Source organism: Magallana gigas, chromosome 2 (genome assembly GCF_963853765.1).
Source record: "Magallana gigas chromosome 2, xbMagGiga1.1, whole genome shotgun sequence".
In the NCBI taxonomy this organism is placed as follows: domain Eukaryota; kingdom Metazoa; phylum Mollusca; class Bivalvia; order Ostreida; family Ostreidae; genus Magallana; species Magallana gigas.
The window spans coordinates 11,809,703-11,828,131 of NC_088854.1; the positions used below are offsets into that span (position 1 = coordinate 11,809,703).

The 18,429-nt window shown below is 34.0% G+C and overlaps 1 protein-coding gene across 1 annotated transcript in view; it reads left to right on the forward strand.

Moving 5' to 3' along the window:
* The first annotated feature begins 1,572 nt into the window (after positions 1 to 1,572).
* Positions 1,573 to 18,429, forward strand: part of LOC105325241 (eukaryotic translation initiation factor 5B) — a 52,817-nt gene continuing 35,960 nt past the window's right edge. The window contains exons 1-14 of the mRNA XM_011424714.4: positions 1,573 to 1,765; positions 2,706 to 2,816; positions 3,588 to 3,687; positions 3,965 to 4,087; positions 7,658 to 8,176; positions 8,613 to 8,703; positions 9,191 to 9,306; positions 9,444 to 9,560; positions 9,943 to 10,093; positions 10,780 to 10,869; positions 10,974 to 11,186; positions 12,600 to 12,817; positions 14,241 to 14,348; positions 15,943 to 16,053. Of these exons, the coding sequence (XP_011423016.3) occupies positions 1,719 to 1,765; positions 2,706 to 2,816; positions 3,588 to 3,687; positions 3,965 to 4,087; positions 7,658 to 8,176; positions 8,613 to 8,703; positions 9,191 to 9,306; positions 9,444 to 9,560; positions 9,943 to 10,093; positions 10,780 to 10,869; positions 10,974 to 11,186; positions 12,600 to 12,817; positions 14,241 to 14,348; positions 15,943 to 16,053 (2,115 nt within the window). The 5' untranslated portion in view covers positions 1,573 to 1,718. The remainder of the gene's footprint in view (positions 1,766 to 2,705; positions 2,817 to 3,587; positions 3,688 to 3,964; positions 4,088 to 7,657; positions 8,177 to 8,612; positions 8,704 to 9,190; positions 9,307 to 9,443; positions 9,561 to 9,942; positions 10,094 to 10,779; positions 10,870 to 10,973; positions 11,187 to 12,599; positions 12,818 to 14,240; positions 14,349 to 15,942; positions 16,054 to 18,429) is intronic.

The window sequence follows — 18,429 nt, forward strand, 5'->3', positions numbered from 1 at the left end:
TCCGGACCCCCTCTCCCCCTTACTGTGTGAAATTATTAGTATTGAATTTTCGGGAGGGAGGGGTGTCCGGACACGACACCCCTCTCCCCCTCTAGATCCATGCATGAGCAAGGAATGTCGCATAATGAAATTAGAATGTAACTGTGTTTAATCCACGGTAAACAGACATTTGGTAAGTGACAGTAGTCTGGAAGTGCATGTGTACACATAATGATGGCGGACATTACATTTTATGTGGAGTATATAATGATTAGGCATAGCCAGCACTGGTAAACATATATGTTACATGCACACATTAAAATATTTATAAACATTCATAGTAAGCACGATGGCCTACTGCATGCGTACCAATAGAACCATTTTAACAAGACCTTGGACTTTGGGTAGTTGTGTCAAACAGCAATATGACGTAGGCCTGTCTATGTCATTGCTGGCCACTCAGCATGGCTGTTTGAAATCGACAAGATTTGTCTGGCGTTTGAGCTAAAACTACGCAAATTTCACTTGATACTGCGTCATTTTTAACTTGTTTTGACGAAAGAAATAGATAGCTACGTCCAGCCGAAAGACCAAGGTCTTGTTAAACTGGTTCTAATATCATGGATTAATCGGAAAACCTTCACGAGCATCAAATGCTATGTAATCGACCGAGACTTGCTCAATGAAACTAAAACAGGCGAAGGCGAGAGTGCGAAGTTGCAAAGGGGAAGGAGCGATAGTATAGTATTACTCCTTCGCCTTCGCACCTTCGCACTTTCGCCGTCGCATCTTCGCGCTTCGCCGTCGCATCTTCGCCCTTTCGCTCCTTCGCAACTTCGAACTCTCGCATCTTCGCCCTAAAGGCGAAAGTGCGAAGGTCAAAGTGGCCCCATCAGAACACCACAAGAAACGGGTAGATAAACATAGAAGAAAATGTACAATTTGTGACTTTAATAGTATTTGGGATGAATTTCATTATTTTTCAGAATATACACATTTTGTAAACGATAGAAAAATCTTTTTGTCCAAGAGATACTATGAAAACCCAAATATTATAAAATTTATCGAGCTAATGAATAATTACAATGTAGAAAAACGAAAAAAAAATCTCAAGATTTATCAAGAAAATTTTCAAAGTCTGTTCTTCCAAAAACAAATTTTAAAAACCCACTTTATTGGAAAGTCAACTTTTTTATCTTTATTACTTCTACTGTACATGTGATCCTTGAATGCTTTTTGTATACATTTGTATATTTTTGTCTTATTTTGAACCCCAAATACCAGTGAACTGGTCTTGAGAAAATAAATAATTTAATTGGAATTAAACTTTACACATTTCTTACGGAAATTATCGGCGGATTGCATCCATGTGTTGTGAAGCAATTCATCTGAACATTGCAATTCGTCTCTAACCAAAAATTTAAAACGATTAACCTATTAAAAAAGATGGACATACAACCAAGTTGTTGAATTTTGATGTATTAATTTGTTTTTATATTTGTGTCTTTAGGTACATATATACTAACATATACTGTAGTGGATCGGAATACCAAACCGGGAAAAATATAGGTCGATCTTGTCGACTCTGCAAAATAGAAAAATCTGTGAACCGGAAGTAGCTGATCCATGCTTTGAGCAGTCTGACAACAATAAGTGAATAGCAGTTGTGTCTGAATTTTACACTATCAGCCGTATGCTGATACATTTTTATTGTACTACATGATTGCGAAACTTCAACCATGGTCAAACCGAAGAACAAAAATAAGAAAAATCAAAACGAAGACTCGTAAGTGTAAATGAAATGGGATGAAACATACTGCGCTGAATAGATGAATGACGGTTACACGTTGAAATGCATGTTCATCGTAGTTGTAGTATTTTCGATTCCTTTAGAATCGTAGTTTTTTTATTCATAGTTGAAAATTTATGTTTTATTAAAACATGCATTTTTCAACTAGTTAGTCACTGTTAATTCAAACTATTGTCAAGTTGTGAAAATGTATCCAAGAGAAGAAGGGGATGCTGGAGATGAGATAAATCAAATGAAAAAAAACCCCTCAAAAACTAATATATAAACGAAGGAAAGTTTATTTGGATTTTCACTATCATTGTAATATTGTATGAAGATTTTAAGAATTAAGATTGATGTTGTAATAGTGGAGGGGGTAGAAGTTAGAGAAGTTATTCAGTATAGACTATAGATCAGTCTGACAGCCTATAGATGAATGGTTTTTTTTTTTAAATTAAAATCAAAATATAAAATTTTGTTACCTTTTACTTTGTAAAGTTCAGCTTATCAGTGTCACTATCCAGATTGTGATTCATGCCATTAAGAATATCTATTTTTAGCATAAATATTGCACAAGTATCAGAAATACATGAACAATTTCAGAGACCATTTTCATTTGTTAACTTGGTTTCAGTAGGTATCCTTGTGTTTTGCCTTTTTATAGCTAATGTCAGACTTTGTTTTAATAGTGTAAAAAATGCTAGTTTTAAGAACTTTAAAACAGTTTTGGTGATTTGAAATTGATTCATAAACAAATTGCTGGTGCAGTGTAATGTGTATAAAATCTATGTACAGAACTGAATATAAATAATCTGCTTTGTGACATGTAATTAGTAAACATGATAGCTAATATTAAAGTCATTTCAAACGTTCTATGAAAAAAACCAACCCAATTTATCTTGTATTAGTTTTGAGGTACTTGTACTTGTTTTAACAGTGAAGACGAAGTTGATTTAGACCCTTTAGCAGGAAATACTGAAGCTCAAGATCCAGCCCCACAAAGTAAACAAGGCGGGAAAAAGAAAAAAAATAAGAAAAAGGATGATTGGTATGAAATTAGAATACCTTAAGAAATTGATTATAGCAGTTGCTAACTGTTAAGTGGAAGGGGGTTATATTGTCAGTTTTAAATTTTGTTTGGCGGTAAATCCAGGATTTGTTAAGAAAATTGTTAAGAATTTGTTTTAACAGCCGCAAATCCAGGATTTGTTAAGAATTTTGTTAAGAAAATTGTTAAGAATTTGTCACTAATTTTCTTTATCAAGGAAAAGTCATACGTATAACTACATACTGGATAATATTACTTATTAGGTTTGTTACTGACTGTTTAAAGAAATTTGTGGGGTCGGTAAAGTCCATAGAAGGCTCGGCTCCGCCTCGCCTTCTATGGACTTTACCGATCCCACAAATTTCTTTAAACAGTCAGTAACAAACCTAATAAGTGTTTTGTTTTGTCGAGGACCTAAAGTTTGATATGTAAGCAAACGTTTGTGTAGAAAATCAGCTCAAATAACGTTACGTCCGCTATGTTGCGCTATAAATTTTGACGCTTGCCTTTTAAAGAAATTTGTAAGGCAGCCACGTGACGCGTTTCATCCAATGACGTCGCGACATTCTAGTCCGAGGCAAAACGAACATTAATGTACACATACAGTTTATTAATTTTTTGATAAACCCACATTTGTTTTCCTGAAAAATGTAATTTTTTTGTATATGTTTAGTTTCACATATATATTAGTACAGCGTAAATCTTTATTAACTTTATTCAATGTCCTTATATTCTACAGAAACAAAATGATGGATTAATTTTTATTCACAGGGAGGACGATGTGGCTTCTGAGATGCAGGCTTTATCACTTCAGACCAAGGGAAACGAAGAGAGTGAGGAGGAAGATATACAACCAGTAAAAAAGAAAAAAGTACTTCATACACTGAATATTCACATTGTTTAAACTCTGTTAGGGTGCTACTAATGATACAATATCTTGTCATTAATATTAATGAGAGAGAGAGAAGAGAGAGAGGCCTAGTCAATTAAGCAAATGCAATATAATAAGAGTATGGTAAGGATTAAAACATCAGGTAAAAGAAGGAGTAATTAGTCTCCAAAGAAACATTTACCTACTTCCATAATGGAGTAGACTGAGTTCTTTTCTCAATGTTTATGAATTAGTATTCTAAATGGTGTATTTATAGGAGAAGAAAAAAAAGAAAAAGGCTGACTCAGATGAAGAAGAGGAAGAAAGCATGGGAAAAAAACCAAAAGCCACATTTCAGATGCTGATGATGGATGATGATGACAACGATCTTCCATCAGAGGTTTGAAGAAATACATTTAGACTCTGTCGATAGATATATATTAAATTTGAAAAGTAAGAATTTAACTTTGATTATCACAGCTCAAACAGTCTGGATGAAGGGAAAGTTAAATTTTCATACTAATATGTATAATTTTTAGCTCACCGAGACGAAGTCAGGGGGAGCTTATGCTATACCCTCGGCGTCGGCGTCGGCGTCCGGACCTGGTTAAAGTTTTTGTTGCATGTCCTGTATCTAAGCTATTACTTGTCCTATCTTCACCAAACTTGCATGGATGATGCATCTGGACCTACTTATGGACTTGAAAGACTAGGATGCTGAATCTGAGTCCTAAATTTCAGATGCTGGAGGAGGTTAAGGTTGTTGGACCAGGTTAAAGTTTTTGTTGCAGGTGCCCTTTGATAGCAATATCTAAGTTACTGCAGGTCCGTACTTCACCAAACTTGCATGGATGGTGTGTCTTATGATACTGATGCATCAGACAGGCTTGAGTGCTGAATCTGAGCTATAGGTTTCGGATGCTGGAGGAGGTTAAGGTTTTTGGAGCAGGTTAAAGTTTTGTTGCAGGTGCCCTTTGATAGCAATATCTAAGTTACTGCTGGTCCTAACTTCACCAAACTTGCATGGATGGTGTGTCTTATGATACTGATGCACCAGGCAGGCTTGGGTGCTGAATCTGAGCTATAGGTTACAGATGCTGAAGGAGGTTAAGGTTTTTAGAGCTGGTTAAAGTTTTTGTTGCAGGTGCCCTCTGATGATGATATCTTAGTTACTACTTGTCCTAACTTCACCAGACTGCTATGGATGGTGCGTCTTATGATACTGATGCACCAAACAGGCTTGAATGCTGAATCTGAGCCATAGGTTTCGGATGCTGGAGGAGGTTAAGGTTTTTAGAGCTGGTTAAAGTTTTTGAAACAGGTGCCCTCTGATGATTATATCTTACTTGTCCTAACTTCACCAGACTTCAATGGATGGTGCGTCTTATGATACTGATGCACCTGACAGGCTTGAATGCTGAGTCTGAGCCATAGGTTTCAGATGCTGGATATGGTTAAGTTTTTTGGAACAGGTCACATGTTTAATAGATGATAGTACTATTTCAACTTGCATAGTTGACTAAACTGTAATATGAATGAATCACAGAGGAAGCTTCAGATGCAGAGCTTGATCTCCATTATCAAGGATGCTAAAAAATATATCTTAGTTATTACAGGTCCTATCTTCACCAAACTTGAATGGATGGTGTGTTTTATGATACAGATGCACCTGACAGGCATGGATGTTGAATCTGAGCCATAGGTTGCGGATGCTGGAGCAGGTTAAGTTTTAATTGCTAGTGCCCTCTGATGATGATATCTTGGTTATTACTGGTCTGAACTTCACCAAACTTGCATGGAGATGCGTCTTATGTATACTGATGCACCTGACAGGCTTGAATGCTGAATCTGAGCCAAAGGTTTCAGATGCTGGATGAGGTTTAGATTTTTTTGAACAGGTCACATGTTTTATAGATGATAGCTTGCATAGTTGATTTAACTATATTATAAATGAAACGCAGAGGTTGCTTCAGATGCAGAGCCTGATCTCCATTATCAAGGATGCTAAAGAAATCTCCTACCTCACTTAAACCTGCTTGATAGAAAGATGAGGTTGTTGTTAAATTATATAACATGATTCCTATGATAAAGTATTGTATGATATGAAACACTTTTGTTTAATATGATACAATATAATATCATATGTTATATTGTAAAAAGTTATATGATACGATATGATTTTTTTGATATTTAATGATATGATATTGTATCATGATATTGTTTTGTATAGTATTGTATATTATGATCCAATATTATATTGTATCATACGATATTGTATAATATGATATTGGTTTCTGTAATTTATAATTATATCATGCGAAACTGTATTATATGATATTGTAATATTATTTTATATATTATCGTATCATACGATATTGTATAATATGATATTGGTTTATAGATATATTATTGTATCATATGATACAATATGTGTGTATGATATTGTATTATATAATATTTTACTTTATCACATAATATTGTATCATTTGATATGATACAATGTTATATCAAATTATATTGTATCATATAATACAATATCATATTATGTATCAAATATTATACAATATCATACAATACAATATATCATACTATATTATACAATATAATACCATATGTTTTAATGTTATGATGTATTATGTAATATGATATTGTATCATATAATACAATATTGTATTATATATAATAATGTTGTATTATGTGATCAAATACAATAAGGTTTAACACAATACAATGTCATTTCATATTTACAATATCATCTTTGTTTATTGCAGTATTTTATTGTATTATATGATATATATTGTTAGTATGATAGGATGCAATATTTAATTTTATATTATTATATTGATTAATATATGAACATATGATTATCATACAATTTTTTAACAGATGATATATGATTTTGTGTCAAAACAGAATCCATGAATATCCAAGATCATAAAGTATGATTTTCATACAATATGATAAAGGTGGTCTCATAGGGGTGATGCCTCGTCTCGGTGAGCTTTGTAATCTGTGATTACCTATGTTTCTATTACATGTATTGAACTCTGAATCTGATATGTAGAGGAATAGAGCAAATATAACTCATTAAGAGTAAGAATGATGATATCTAAGATTATGTTATATTGATTTAACTTAATTTTGATACCTGCAAAAGGCTTTTTATTTTCTGACTTCCTGAACTACTGTAGTTTGAACCTCTTAAAATTCATACTTATATAAACTGCTGAGAATTAATTAAGAAATTACATCTAACACATCCCTTACCAACAAATACAATACAACAGACTTGACAATTACAGCTGCTAGCATGAAAATATATTTAGTGAAATTGAGTATGATTAGAGAAGTTGAGATTTAAAATGTGTACGGGTATGCATACGTGTGTTAAAACTACACATAAACGTGTATGTAAATCGACGCAGTTTTGTTACATGAATTTATTTAATTAGTAGAGAGGCTGAGATTTAAAAAGTGTACGGGTGTGCGTACATGTATTAAATCTACACGTACACGTTTTTGTATTTTATCAGTTGAGATTTCATAACTTGTAGGATATAAACGTGTACGTAAATCGACGCAGTTTTGTGACATGAATTTATTTAGTTAATTCCAAATGAATGGTAAATTTCTTATCAATTTTTTATGCAAATGAAATTAAAAAAAAAAAAAAATCTATATAATGTATCACAAGAATACATTCATTCATCAATAAGATTTTATTTGTTGTAAAAAGCTACATGTTTGTACCTACGTGTAGACGATACTCTCAAGTTTAGAGAACGTGTAGAAACCTTGTCACAAAAACTGATGACGTAAAACGCGAAGAATTTAGGTGATTCCCCTAGTTCACGTACACGTACCCGTACACGTTTGAAATCTCAACCTCTCCATTGTTATTTAATAAATGTTGTTTCCACTGTTTTGTGCAGACCAGTATATATAATTATTGAAGTCAATTCTTTGGTAGAGTGATCATGAAGAAGACATTGAAGTTGTTCTAGAGAAACCTAAAGAGGCACCAAAGAAGGAGGAGACCAGTAAAAAAGACAAAAAAGGGAAGAAAGGAAAGAAGAAGGGACAGGAAGAGGAGGACTTGGATGCTTTGTTGGCAGAACTGGACAAACCTGCAGAGAAATCCTCCAAAAAGAAGAAGAAAAAGAAAGGTGGGGAGGAAGAGGAGGCCATGGAAACTGAGGATAAAACTGTCGAAAACGGAAACCAAGAAGAGGAAACGGAGGCAAAGTCAGCGGAGGCCAAGGTTGTGTCAATAGACGATATTGATGATGATGAGTATGACAAAAAGAAGAGGAAGAAGAAGGGAAAAAAAGAGGAGGCAAAGAGTGAGGAGACAGAGGAGGGAGAAGAAAAGCAGGAAGATGGAGAAGAGAAAGGGGAAGATGAAGAAGGGGAAGATGGAGGAACAATCAAAACTGCTGCTCAGAAACGGAAGGAGAAGAGGGAGCGAGAGAAACTCAAGAAAATGCAGGTATTGGGTGGTTGTATTCTGTCATTTTAATGCACCAAGATTTGCAATATTGGTTTTTCTGAAACACTCTTGATTTGGATTTGGTTGGGTTCAAAATTACATTGAATCTAACTTAAAGGTATTGAATTTAGATACACTATAAAAGACAACATAATATATCCATTTCTTTTATTTTTTAGATTACATGTTCATTACGCTCAAAGTGTATAATATTAATAATGCAGTGATATTTTAATAATGAAAAATATGACTGGCTTAAGTTCAAATTTATTTGCTTAAAAAAAGAAGTATTTTACATATAAATTGAACTTAACTGGGTGAACCTTAAAGTTTCTCAAATCAGTTTAATCTATGAATATGTCTTTCATATGTACATTCAAAGCATTCAGCCCCCTGGCTCTGTTCATCTTATACTAAAGTGAATTGTTTGTTTCAGGAAAAGAAAAAGTCAAAATCCAAAGGAGAAAGTAAAGATTCCTCTGAGGCTGCCACAGAGTCAAGTCAAGATAAACAGGAGAAAACTGAAGGTATGGCTTAATTACAGAGATGTAGGGTTTCTTTGGATAGCAATGGACAGTTTGATTGACTAGAGCAAGTAACTTTTAAAAAAGGAAATTTTTTAAAATTAACACATGCATTAATTGATTGTGAACTTGATAGATAAGAATAGCTGTACTTAATTAAAGCAGTAGCAGCATACTATCTTTATATTCGCTAGCGAGAAATTTTCAAGAGGTTGGCTAGAAGTTTTTTGTCGCAAATTTTTCTTGCAGTGAATCAGTTCTCAAATGTTTCCTGTATATATTGTGAAAACTAGTCATTGATAATCAGTTAATCGAAATTAAGTTGTAGCAAATAAAAGTTAGTTTTAATTATGGTCTCACCTAGACGAATAAGTAAAGAACTTTTCGTTAAACATCATTTGCATAAAATTTCAAATATATAATATTAATTCTGTGTTGAACATTTTAATGTTGAGCATTTGATTGAAAACTTTACCATGTCTTCTTTAAGCTGAAGCAGAGCCTACAGGAGATGGAGAGGAGGGAGAAAAAGAAGGAGAAAAAGATGAAAAGAAGAAGAAAAAGAAAGGAGAAAAAGAGGAGAAACAGAAGAAGAAGAAAGCTCCAGTTTGTTTTGATTTGTTTGCATTTTACTCTTTGTTTATTTATAATTTAACTATATGATATGCATTTAGAGACATAAGAGACTATTTCTGAAAGTATTTTAATGTATTTGATATGTATTGATTTTATGAAATTTTTAGGTTGCTGCAATTAAACTAATGCAACAAAAATTAAAAGAGGAGGAAGAGAGATTGAAAAAGGAAGAAGAAGAGAGAATTCGTCAGGAGGAGGAAGCTATACAGCTTGCTGAAGAAAAGGCATGCTTAATGCAGTTCATTCATAAAGGATGAAACAGTCATTTACTGTAGTTTTGTTAGGAAGTTAAGCAGATGCGATGTTTGCTCTCTGATTCATCTTATGTTGGAGTTTGTCTCTTGACATTTTGCTGCCAGTGTGGGCAGTGTTCGCAGACCCATAGTGAAAACTATTCAAACTCGTTTGCTTTTCAATTGATAACAATATTTGCTCACTATTAACTGTACATATTACAATAAAATCAAAGTTTAATATACTATTTACCAAAGTCAATTTTACTTTACATAGACATTTTTGAAAGTCATCATTCGTTGATTAGTTAATTCCTCTAATCATAATGACTTCTAGTATGATGTATTATTTATGATTGAAATGTATTCTTAGAAACGATTGGAAGAAGAGAAAAAACAAAGAAAGAAGCAAAAAGAGAAAGAGAGGATAGAAAAAATGAAAAAGGAAGGAACATATTTAACAAAGAAGGAGAAACAAGACAAAGCAAGAGCCCTTCAGATGTTGGAACAGATGAAAGCTGCAGGTACATTATCATTATACCCTCAAATGTGTTTCCAAATTCTAGTCTATTCTATGTTTCGAGTTCTAGTTTGTATTTTATGATCCATAGTGTCTCGTGTATTGAATATGTCATGTAGTATATCAATTAGTCCTGTAGGTTAATAGCATATTTTCAGGTATGAAGTTGATACCTTTATACCTGACACCTGACTTTTATAACTGACACATACACTGTAGAACTTAATTCTTTTATTAGTTAAAAAATAAACAAGTTAGAATATGTAATTTTGAAGTTGTGAAATATTGTTTACTTTTCAGTTTTATTTTGCTTTGAAACATTCAAAGTAAGATCCTATGAAAATTTTAAAGACAACAATTCATTGTTGTAGATAAATGATCTGAGTGGGATACTAGTATTTCTACATCATTTCATTCAAATGTTTTGCTTTGATTTAATGGTTAAGTAAAGTATAAATCTGTTTTTACATTCAGTCCATAAATTGTCCTTTCCAATTATTAAGCACTGAAATTCACTTGGAAAGAACTTTACAGATCTTACAAATATATCTTTAGCTAGCTTTTCTTTTTGAATAATGTTAATTATAATTATTCTTGTAGAGAACCCAAACAAATGATAATTTTTTATAGATTGTCAAAAGATAAAGGTGTCTAACATCTGGAGTCTTATTTAACGTTTTTCTTTTTCAGGAATTGAAGTTCCTAGCAAGGAGGATATGCCCAAGAAAAGACCGGTGTATGACACAAAAAAGAAGAATAAAAAACAGCAGCAAAAGACAGGTACTAATATTTCTCTCCCTCCATTATTTACACTTTTGATTCTTGTTTTTCCACTAGGTTTTCCCTTCTCTTATCTTATATTCATTTATTATTTTTTCTTGTAGAGGGTGAAGAGAGTTCAGAGAGAAAATCAGAGAGTGAAGAAATGACCCCAGAACCAGAGGTCAAAGTTGAGGAGAAAAAAGAAGAAGAAAAGAGTGAAGCCAAGCCTGCAAAGGAAGAAAAGGAAGATGATATTAAAGATGATTGGGCCGCTAGTAGCGAAGAGGAGGAAGATGAAGAAGAAGACGAGGAAGAAACATCAACAGAAGATAAAGGTATCCATGTTCTTTATAATGACTGTGAACCAACTTTTATTTGCGTGTGACAGTGTTTTCAATAAGAGCCGGCAACCGGCAAAATTAACCGCCTGTAGAATAAAATTTTCCGGCTGAGATTTCCGTCTTAAAAAAATTCTGCCGATATAGGAGCTTGATTTAGTTAATATCCTTATTGTTAATGCGTTTGAAAATATGGCATCAAAATAGTAACATGCCAATGACCCAGATCAACATGAACTGGTTCCCACCATATGTCAAACGATCGAGTCAACGACGATCGGATATCTCATGTCGAAGAGGAAAATCTTTCTGAAATTTGTATTGTAATTTTAAGAAAAAAAAATATCGTCGTATTGATGTAATAGTAGGACTTTTATGTATTGAAGTTCAGTGAGCGTTATGTAACGGTGACGAATTGCTTCGATACCTCATTAACAATGGCGGACACTTCAAAGTCCGAAAGAAGTTGCAGGATGAGTGCAGGTGTTTTGGCAGATAAGAAATAAATGATTTTGTCAATTGACCTTTGGAAAATGTCAAGAAACAGTTTTATTACGTGTCTGTTAAATGCTCATCAACTTTTTGCTACAGCAATGCCATTCGCTCGTAAACGAAATTTTGTGTTTCAACTTGCTCACTAGGCCTAAATAAACGAGGTAAATAAACAGTTCCACGGATAAACAGATAAAGCAGAATCACTCGCTGTAACAAATTACATTTGGTAGACCCCTCGCCGAGATTAGGTTTCCTGCTGTTCCAATTTTTTTTCCTTCTATTCAAAAACTTATTGAAAACACTGTGTGAGAAATTTTAGTGATATTCACAAGAGCCATGTCGTCGTGAACATTTCTCAACGGGAACAAATTTTTGTCGTATGGTTGTCATCAAAATTGGTGTGGACATGGCTTGATCTTGAAAATAAGTTGACGCAAACCGGATTATCTCCTATAAATCGCAGAATAAGGTCATCGGCTCATCGCGAATAATAGTTGATTTACAGTACTTTGATATTTTTATATGATATTTGATTGTGTATTATTTTATGCAAAGATTATTAATGTTAATAAATGCAATTCAAAAACTTTCAAAGAAGAGAAGAACATGCATGTTAAGTCTTAAATCAATTTACAGTGAGCAAGCTCAAAGAGCTCTTGTAGCTGTATACATAGTCATTATTTTTATCCCACTGTTGAATTATCACTTCTGAAAGCAAAACTTTTGTAATTTGAGGCATAATATTGGAAATAGTCTTCTGATTACATGCAAGTGTATATGATTTTATTATGTGAAGGGGTCGTTATGGATAGAAAAGTTTTATTTGTTAGTCCACTATTTGTAAGCATAAATGCAACATTGGCAAAGGGTCTCCTCAAATAGAGATTTATACCAGAATATTATTTCTGAATTTAGTTGAGCCCAAGAAAGTACAAGTGACTGTCAAAGACACAAAAGAGAGTAAAAAGCAAGAAAAAGAAGAGGAGGAAGAAGAAGATGATGATGAGGAAGATGATGAAGATGAGGAGGAAGATGAAGAAGAGGATGAGGAAGAAGAGTCTGAAAGTGAGGAAGAGTCTGAAAGTGAAGAAGAAGATTTAACACCCGTAGAAAGAGCCAGAGCCAGAATTATGGTAATAGAGTTATCATAGAGATGCATAATAGGGTCATAAAAAATTACTCTATAGTAGGCAGTTCTAAATTTTTTAAATAAAGAATCCTGTAAGGTGGATGTCTGCAAAGCACTATACCTGTAAAGTATAGTATTGTTGACGGTTAGAAGGCGTGCAAACTCTGATATGTGATTGGATGCTGGCTAAACCGTCTTGTAGAATTTAAAAAATGTTAGTAATCTACAGTTACTATGTCAGTTAAACTCCATTACATTGATTTTTTCATAGATGCATTGTAACGCTTCAACCTCTTTTAGAGTTTGTTACAATGAATACTTTTGTGGGTCTCTTGTTTCTGAATTTTACCCAGACACAAATGCAAAGTCACGATTTGTAATGTTTATTAGTAGTTATGATAAATTATGGGTCACCGAATCTATATAAAAGTGTACGGATCTATGGGTCACCTGGATATATGACAGAAAAGGGACACGAGTATTTATGGGTTACCCGAAAGTATGGATCTTAAATAATCAGTTAAAACTGGGAATTGGGCATTCAATGGCACCAAATCAAGCTAAATGTACACTAATGATATTTAAAACAGCTGTTTATAAAGGTTTTTGTATCTAGGACCTATTAACATCAAGCACAAAATGAGCGGTACCGCCCAGATTAGCACCATGTTTTACAAGTATAAAAACGTTCGGCCAAGAAATGAAAATAAATGTAAAAGGTAGTATATGTATTATGGATTGACAGAGATAGAACTTGACAGAGATAAAAGATGCCATAGTAAATAAAGTTAAGGGAAAAGGTTTATAAGCTCAATAACATACTGGTACTCGTGTGGGTGATCTGATTTTCGTAATGGAGGAAATTTGCATTCTCCATTTCTTTACAAACCTAAACATTTATTCATAGTATAATGGTGATTTTCCCAATGAATACATAAATCAATAACAATATAGATGACAAATCATGTACAGAATCATATATGGAATTGATTATAACACAGCAGGGGGTATAAACATAACAGTATTATGAACTTCCAATCCCACGATCAGTCTTCAAATAGGAGCAAGACTGATGGTGATCTTGGTTTGACCCAAACACTGACCAATTTTATAACTTTACAATACTTGTATGCATCAACTTCTGTAAATTCCTAATTAAACACAAGGAATTAATATTCGTGTAAAATCGCGAGAAGCCCATCTCGTGAATTTTAAAATCTCGCTTTCAATTTTTTTACCTATGTAAACAGCATGAAACTATGATAATATTTCGGCATTCCTGATTTTATGTTCTGGCGATTTGATGGAAAACCTTTGAATCGCGGAATTAAGTACTCTCATAAAATAAGGAATCTACAGTATTTGTCATGTGGTATCATGCCTGAACAGCAGAATAAATTTTTGGTCACTTTTTTGTGTTGTTGTAGAAAAGAAAGGAGGAGGCAGAGAAGAGGCGAACCACAGATGTGCTGAGGGCACCTGTTATCTGTGTGCTGGGTCACGTAGATACAGGCAAAACAAAGATTCTGGACAAGGTAAGCAGTGTGCTGTACTAAAATGGCCCCCTAATGATTAGGAATTTCATTGTGTATTTAGTTTAACTATGTGACATATTGATCAGTTGTGTTATTATACCCCCCGCAAACAAAGTTTGGGGGGGTATATAGGAATCACCTTGTCCGTCCGTCCGTCTGTCCATCTGTCTGTCTTTGCAATCGTGTCCAGTCCATATCTTTCTTATGGAGAAACATTGGAAGTTCTTACTTCACACAAAGATTGCTTATGACCTAAGGGTGTGTCATGACCTTGACCCAAGGTCATTCGGGCAAGGTCAAGGTCACTGACAGAAAAAATGCAAAATTTGTGTCCGTTCCATATCTTTCTTATGGAGAAACATTGGAAGTTCTTACTTCACATAAAGGTTGCCTATGACCTAAGGGTGTGTCATGACCTTGACTCAAGGTCATTTGGGCAAGGTCAAGGTCACTGGCAGAAAAAATGCAAAATTCGTGTCTGTTCAATATCTTTCTTATGGAGAAACATTGGAAGTTCTTACTTCACACAAAGATTGCTTATGACCTAAGGGTGTGTCATGACCTTGACCCAAGGTCATTAGGTCAAGGTCACTGACAGAAAAAGTGCAAAATTTGTGTCAGGTCCATATCTTCCTTATGGAGAAACATTGGAAGTTCTTACTTCACATAAAAGTTGCTTATGACCTAAGGGTGTATCATGACCTTGACTCAAGGTCATTCGGGCAAGGTCAAGGTCACTGGCAGAAAAAATGCAAAATTCGTGCCCGGTCCATATCTTTCTTATGGAGAAACATTGGAAGTTCTTACTTCACACAAAGATTGCCTATGACCTAAGGGTGTGTCATGATCTTGACCCAAGGTCATTCAGGCAAGGTCAAGGTCACTGACAGAAAAAGTGCACAATTTGTGTCCATATCATATCTTCCTTATGGAGAAACATTGGAAGTTCTTACTTCACATAAAGGTTGCTTATGACCTAAGGGTCTGTCATGACCTTGACCCAAGGTCAGTTGCGGAAGTTCAAGGTCATTGTTTCAAAAATGCTAAATTCCGTCTGTGTCATGTCTTGGATTAATGGAAATATTAGAAGCTAAAATTTGACACAAAGCTTGCTCTTCTCAGGCCACATAAAATTAATTTTAGATTCTCATCCCCGTCTCTCTGAAAATGGCCTGCCCCAATGAAATTTTTATTTGGGAAAAAAAATGTGTGGAAAAAAAATTTCAGAAAAAATCAGGCTCAGTATACCAATAATTCAAAATGTTTAAATATTAAATGGCTGCTTGACATGTGGATTTCGTTTGATTCGAGTCATGGTTGTTAACGGAAGGATGCAAATGTCCTCATGCATTAACAGTTAACTTAAAATAAAATGGAATTAAAGGATAGAAATTGGTTTGTTTACTCCTATTAGCATTAACAGTTTTAAAAAATAGAGCAGTTGTTATTTATAGAAAATGGACAGTGAAATAGATTCATCCAATATTTGCTATAATAGCAAAAATACAATCGCTATGATGTTATTTCTTAGCGGGGGGTATCAATTGTGAGCTTGCTCACAGTACCTCTAGTTTTATTCTGTTTTGGTTTGAAGCTACGGCGGACTCATGTTCAGGATGGAGAAGCAGGAGGAATTACTCAACAGATTGGTGCTACTAATGTTCCAGAGAGTGCAATCCGTGAACAGACCAAGATGTGTAAAGATGTAAGTACACATATTGGTCAATATCATTACATGTATTTTGCAATTTTATTCTGGAGATTCAAGTTTATGGCTGGTCTTCCATCATAGTACATATACTGACAATCTATCATAGACTTCACAACTGTGGGTCAATACTTTGCTGACGTTTTATGAATAATAAATGCATTAGTTTGGTTGTCTCCCACAAAATGTTGTGAGGGAAATCTCACAGATGGTATGATTGCTAACACTCTCAAAAACAGGAGCATGTTTTGATAAAGTGATCTAGATGCTTTGGTGCCTTTTCATTGCATTGATTTATTGTTTTTTTTATTAAATGTTGAATTTTTAAAAAGTGTTTTATTTTTGGATAGTTTCTTGAAAGAAGTGGTTCATGCCTTCTTAAGTTGATGTTTCAATCACTTCACTAACAGTACTATTTTTAGCTCACCTGAGCTGAAAGCTCAAGTGAGCTTTTCTGATCACATTTTGTTTGTCCTCTGTCTGTTGTGAAAATTAAGGACCACACCTTTATTCAAAGGGAGTTAATTAGGAATTATTGAAAATTTTCGAGAAATTTTCAAAAATCTTCTTTTCAAGAACCATTTGGCCAGGAAAGCTAAAACTTGTGTGGAAGCATCCTCAGGTTGTGTAAATTTAAAGTTGTGAAAATCATGACATGACACCCCCCCCCCCATAGGGTGGGGCCACAATTGGGGGTACATAGGAATGTATAGAGTAAATCTTTAAAAATCTTCTCAGAAACTAATAATCACGGCAGCTATTGGCACTATGACGTCAAAAATAAATCATTTAATGCTATATTATTTCCCCGGGAATTTCTGCCCTTTTGAACTTTCAATTTTTGCCATATATAGAATATCGTACCATTTTGTAAGTGAAACTCCTCTATAACTGCTGCACAAAATTTTGAGAAACTAAGCAGGTGTTTAGGACACATTGTGTAGATGTGCATTTTACCATGAAATTCTGATTTCATTATTTGTATGGAATTTTGGCCCTTTTAAACTTAAAATTTTGGTCTTATATTAAATATAGTAATAAACAGTTTGTAAGGTCAATTCCTTATTGGTGTGTAGCATTCTCAAGTAATGGGGGAGTGTTAATCATGTGAGCTTGCTCACTTTTTCTTTCATTCCTACAGCTGTATCTTTGTTTAACAATGATTTAAGGTATGGGACACCTAGAGAGATTTTTTAAATTTTTTAAAGCCCCAATGGATTCCAAACTTACACCTGCTGTGACTGACACTTTATCCTATTTGGGTACTCTGTTAGACATCAAGATTGTGAAAGACAAAATGTAAAAGATTATAGTTAGTTTTTGTTAATTTCAAAAGAAAGTAAACAAAGACAATGCACCTTCCTTTAAATCTTTGGACCTCTATGTCAAGGCCACTTAAGGTACACATATTGGTAGTTTTTAAAATCGATTACAGTCATGGAAAGAGTTCCATTCATAAAAAAATTCTTTCCAAAAAATCAATTTCAAAGGTACAGTTGATTTTTTGATGGACCCACACTGTGGGTACCCTATAGTGATTAATCTGTCCATCTGTTGATCATTCTGTCTATCCAACATTAATTATCCAAAGCATATTTTCTCACAATTTAGCCAAACCTACCTTATTCTTCACAGTGTCTTTTGGTCAGGGTTGTGGAATGACCTTGAACCAAGTTTCTAGGCCAAAGGTCAAATTGACAGCAGATCTCTGAGAAAAATCTATGACTGACAATATTTTCTATCCTGGGACCAGTCTTGCTCAAATTTACCCAAATTATGCCTGTAGGTATGGGGTGTGCAGTGAGTTTGTATGCCAATTGCCAAGGTCATTCATAGCAGACCTCTGTGTAAAATCCTTGTTCAGACCATTTATCCCCCCCCCCTGTACTTTTGGTCCTATCTGCCTTATACTACACCAGTAGAATGATTGCTAGGTAAATGATGTACAATGATCCTTAGCTAAATTTCTAAGACAGAGGTTAAATTCATGGCATATTAAATATGCTAAATATAACATACTTTTCATTTTAAGGTGCCTCACTACACCTTGAAATAGTTTCTCAAATCAGCAGAAAATTAATTTATTATGATAGAAAGCATGATGGATAAGAAGTATATATGTCAAACAGGCGAAAAAATGTGCAATTTTAGATAAAAAATGAGATTCTCAAAAATTTGATTCGGTAAACATAAATAAAAGCCCCAGGTGGATTCGAACTCATGACCTGCGGTTCACAAGCCTGATACTTTAACCACTGAGCTATGACAATATACATCTGAATCGATTGATACTAACAGTTTAACAAAACATTTAAATCGCCATCTTGTGACGTAGTGTCTTAAAAAGTATAAGTCTCTGTGTAGTGAAGTACC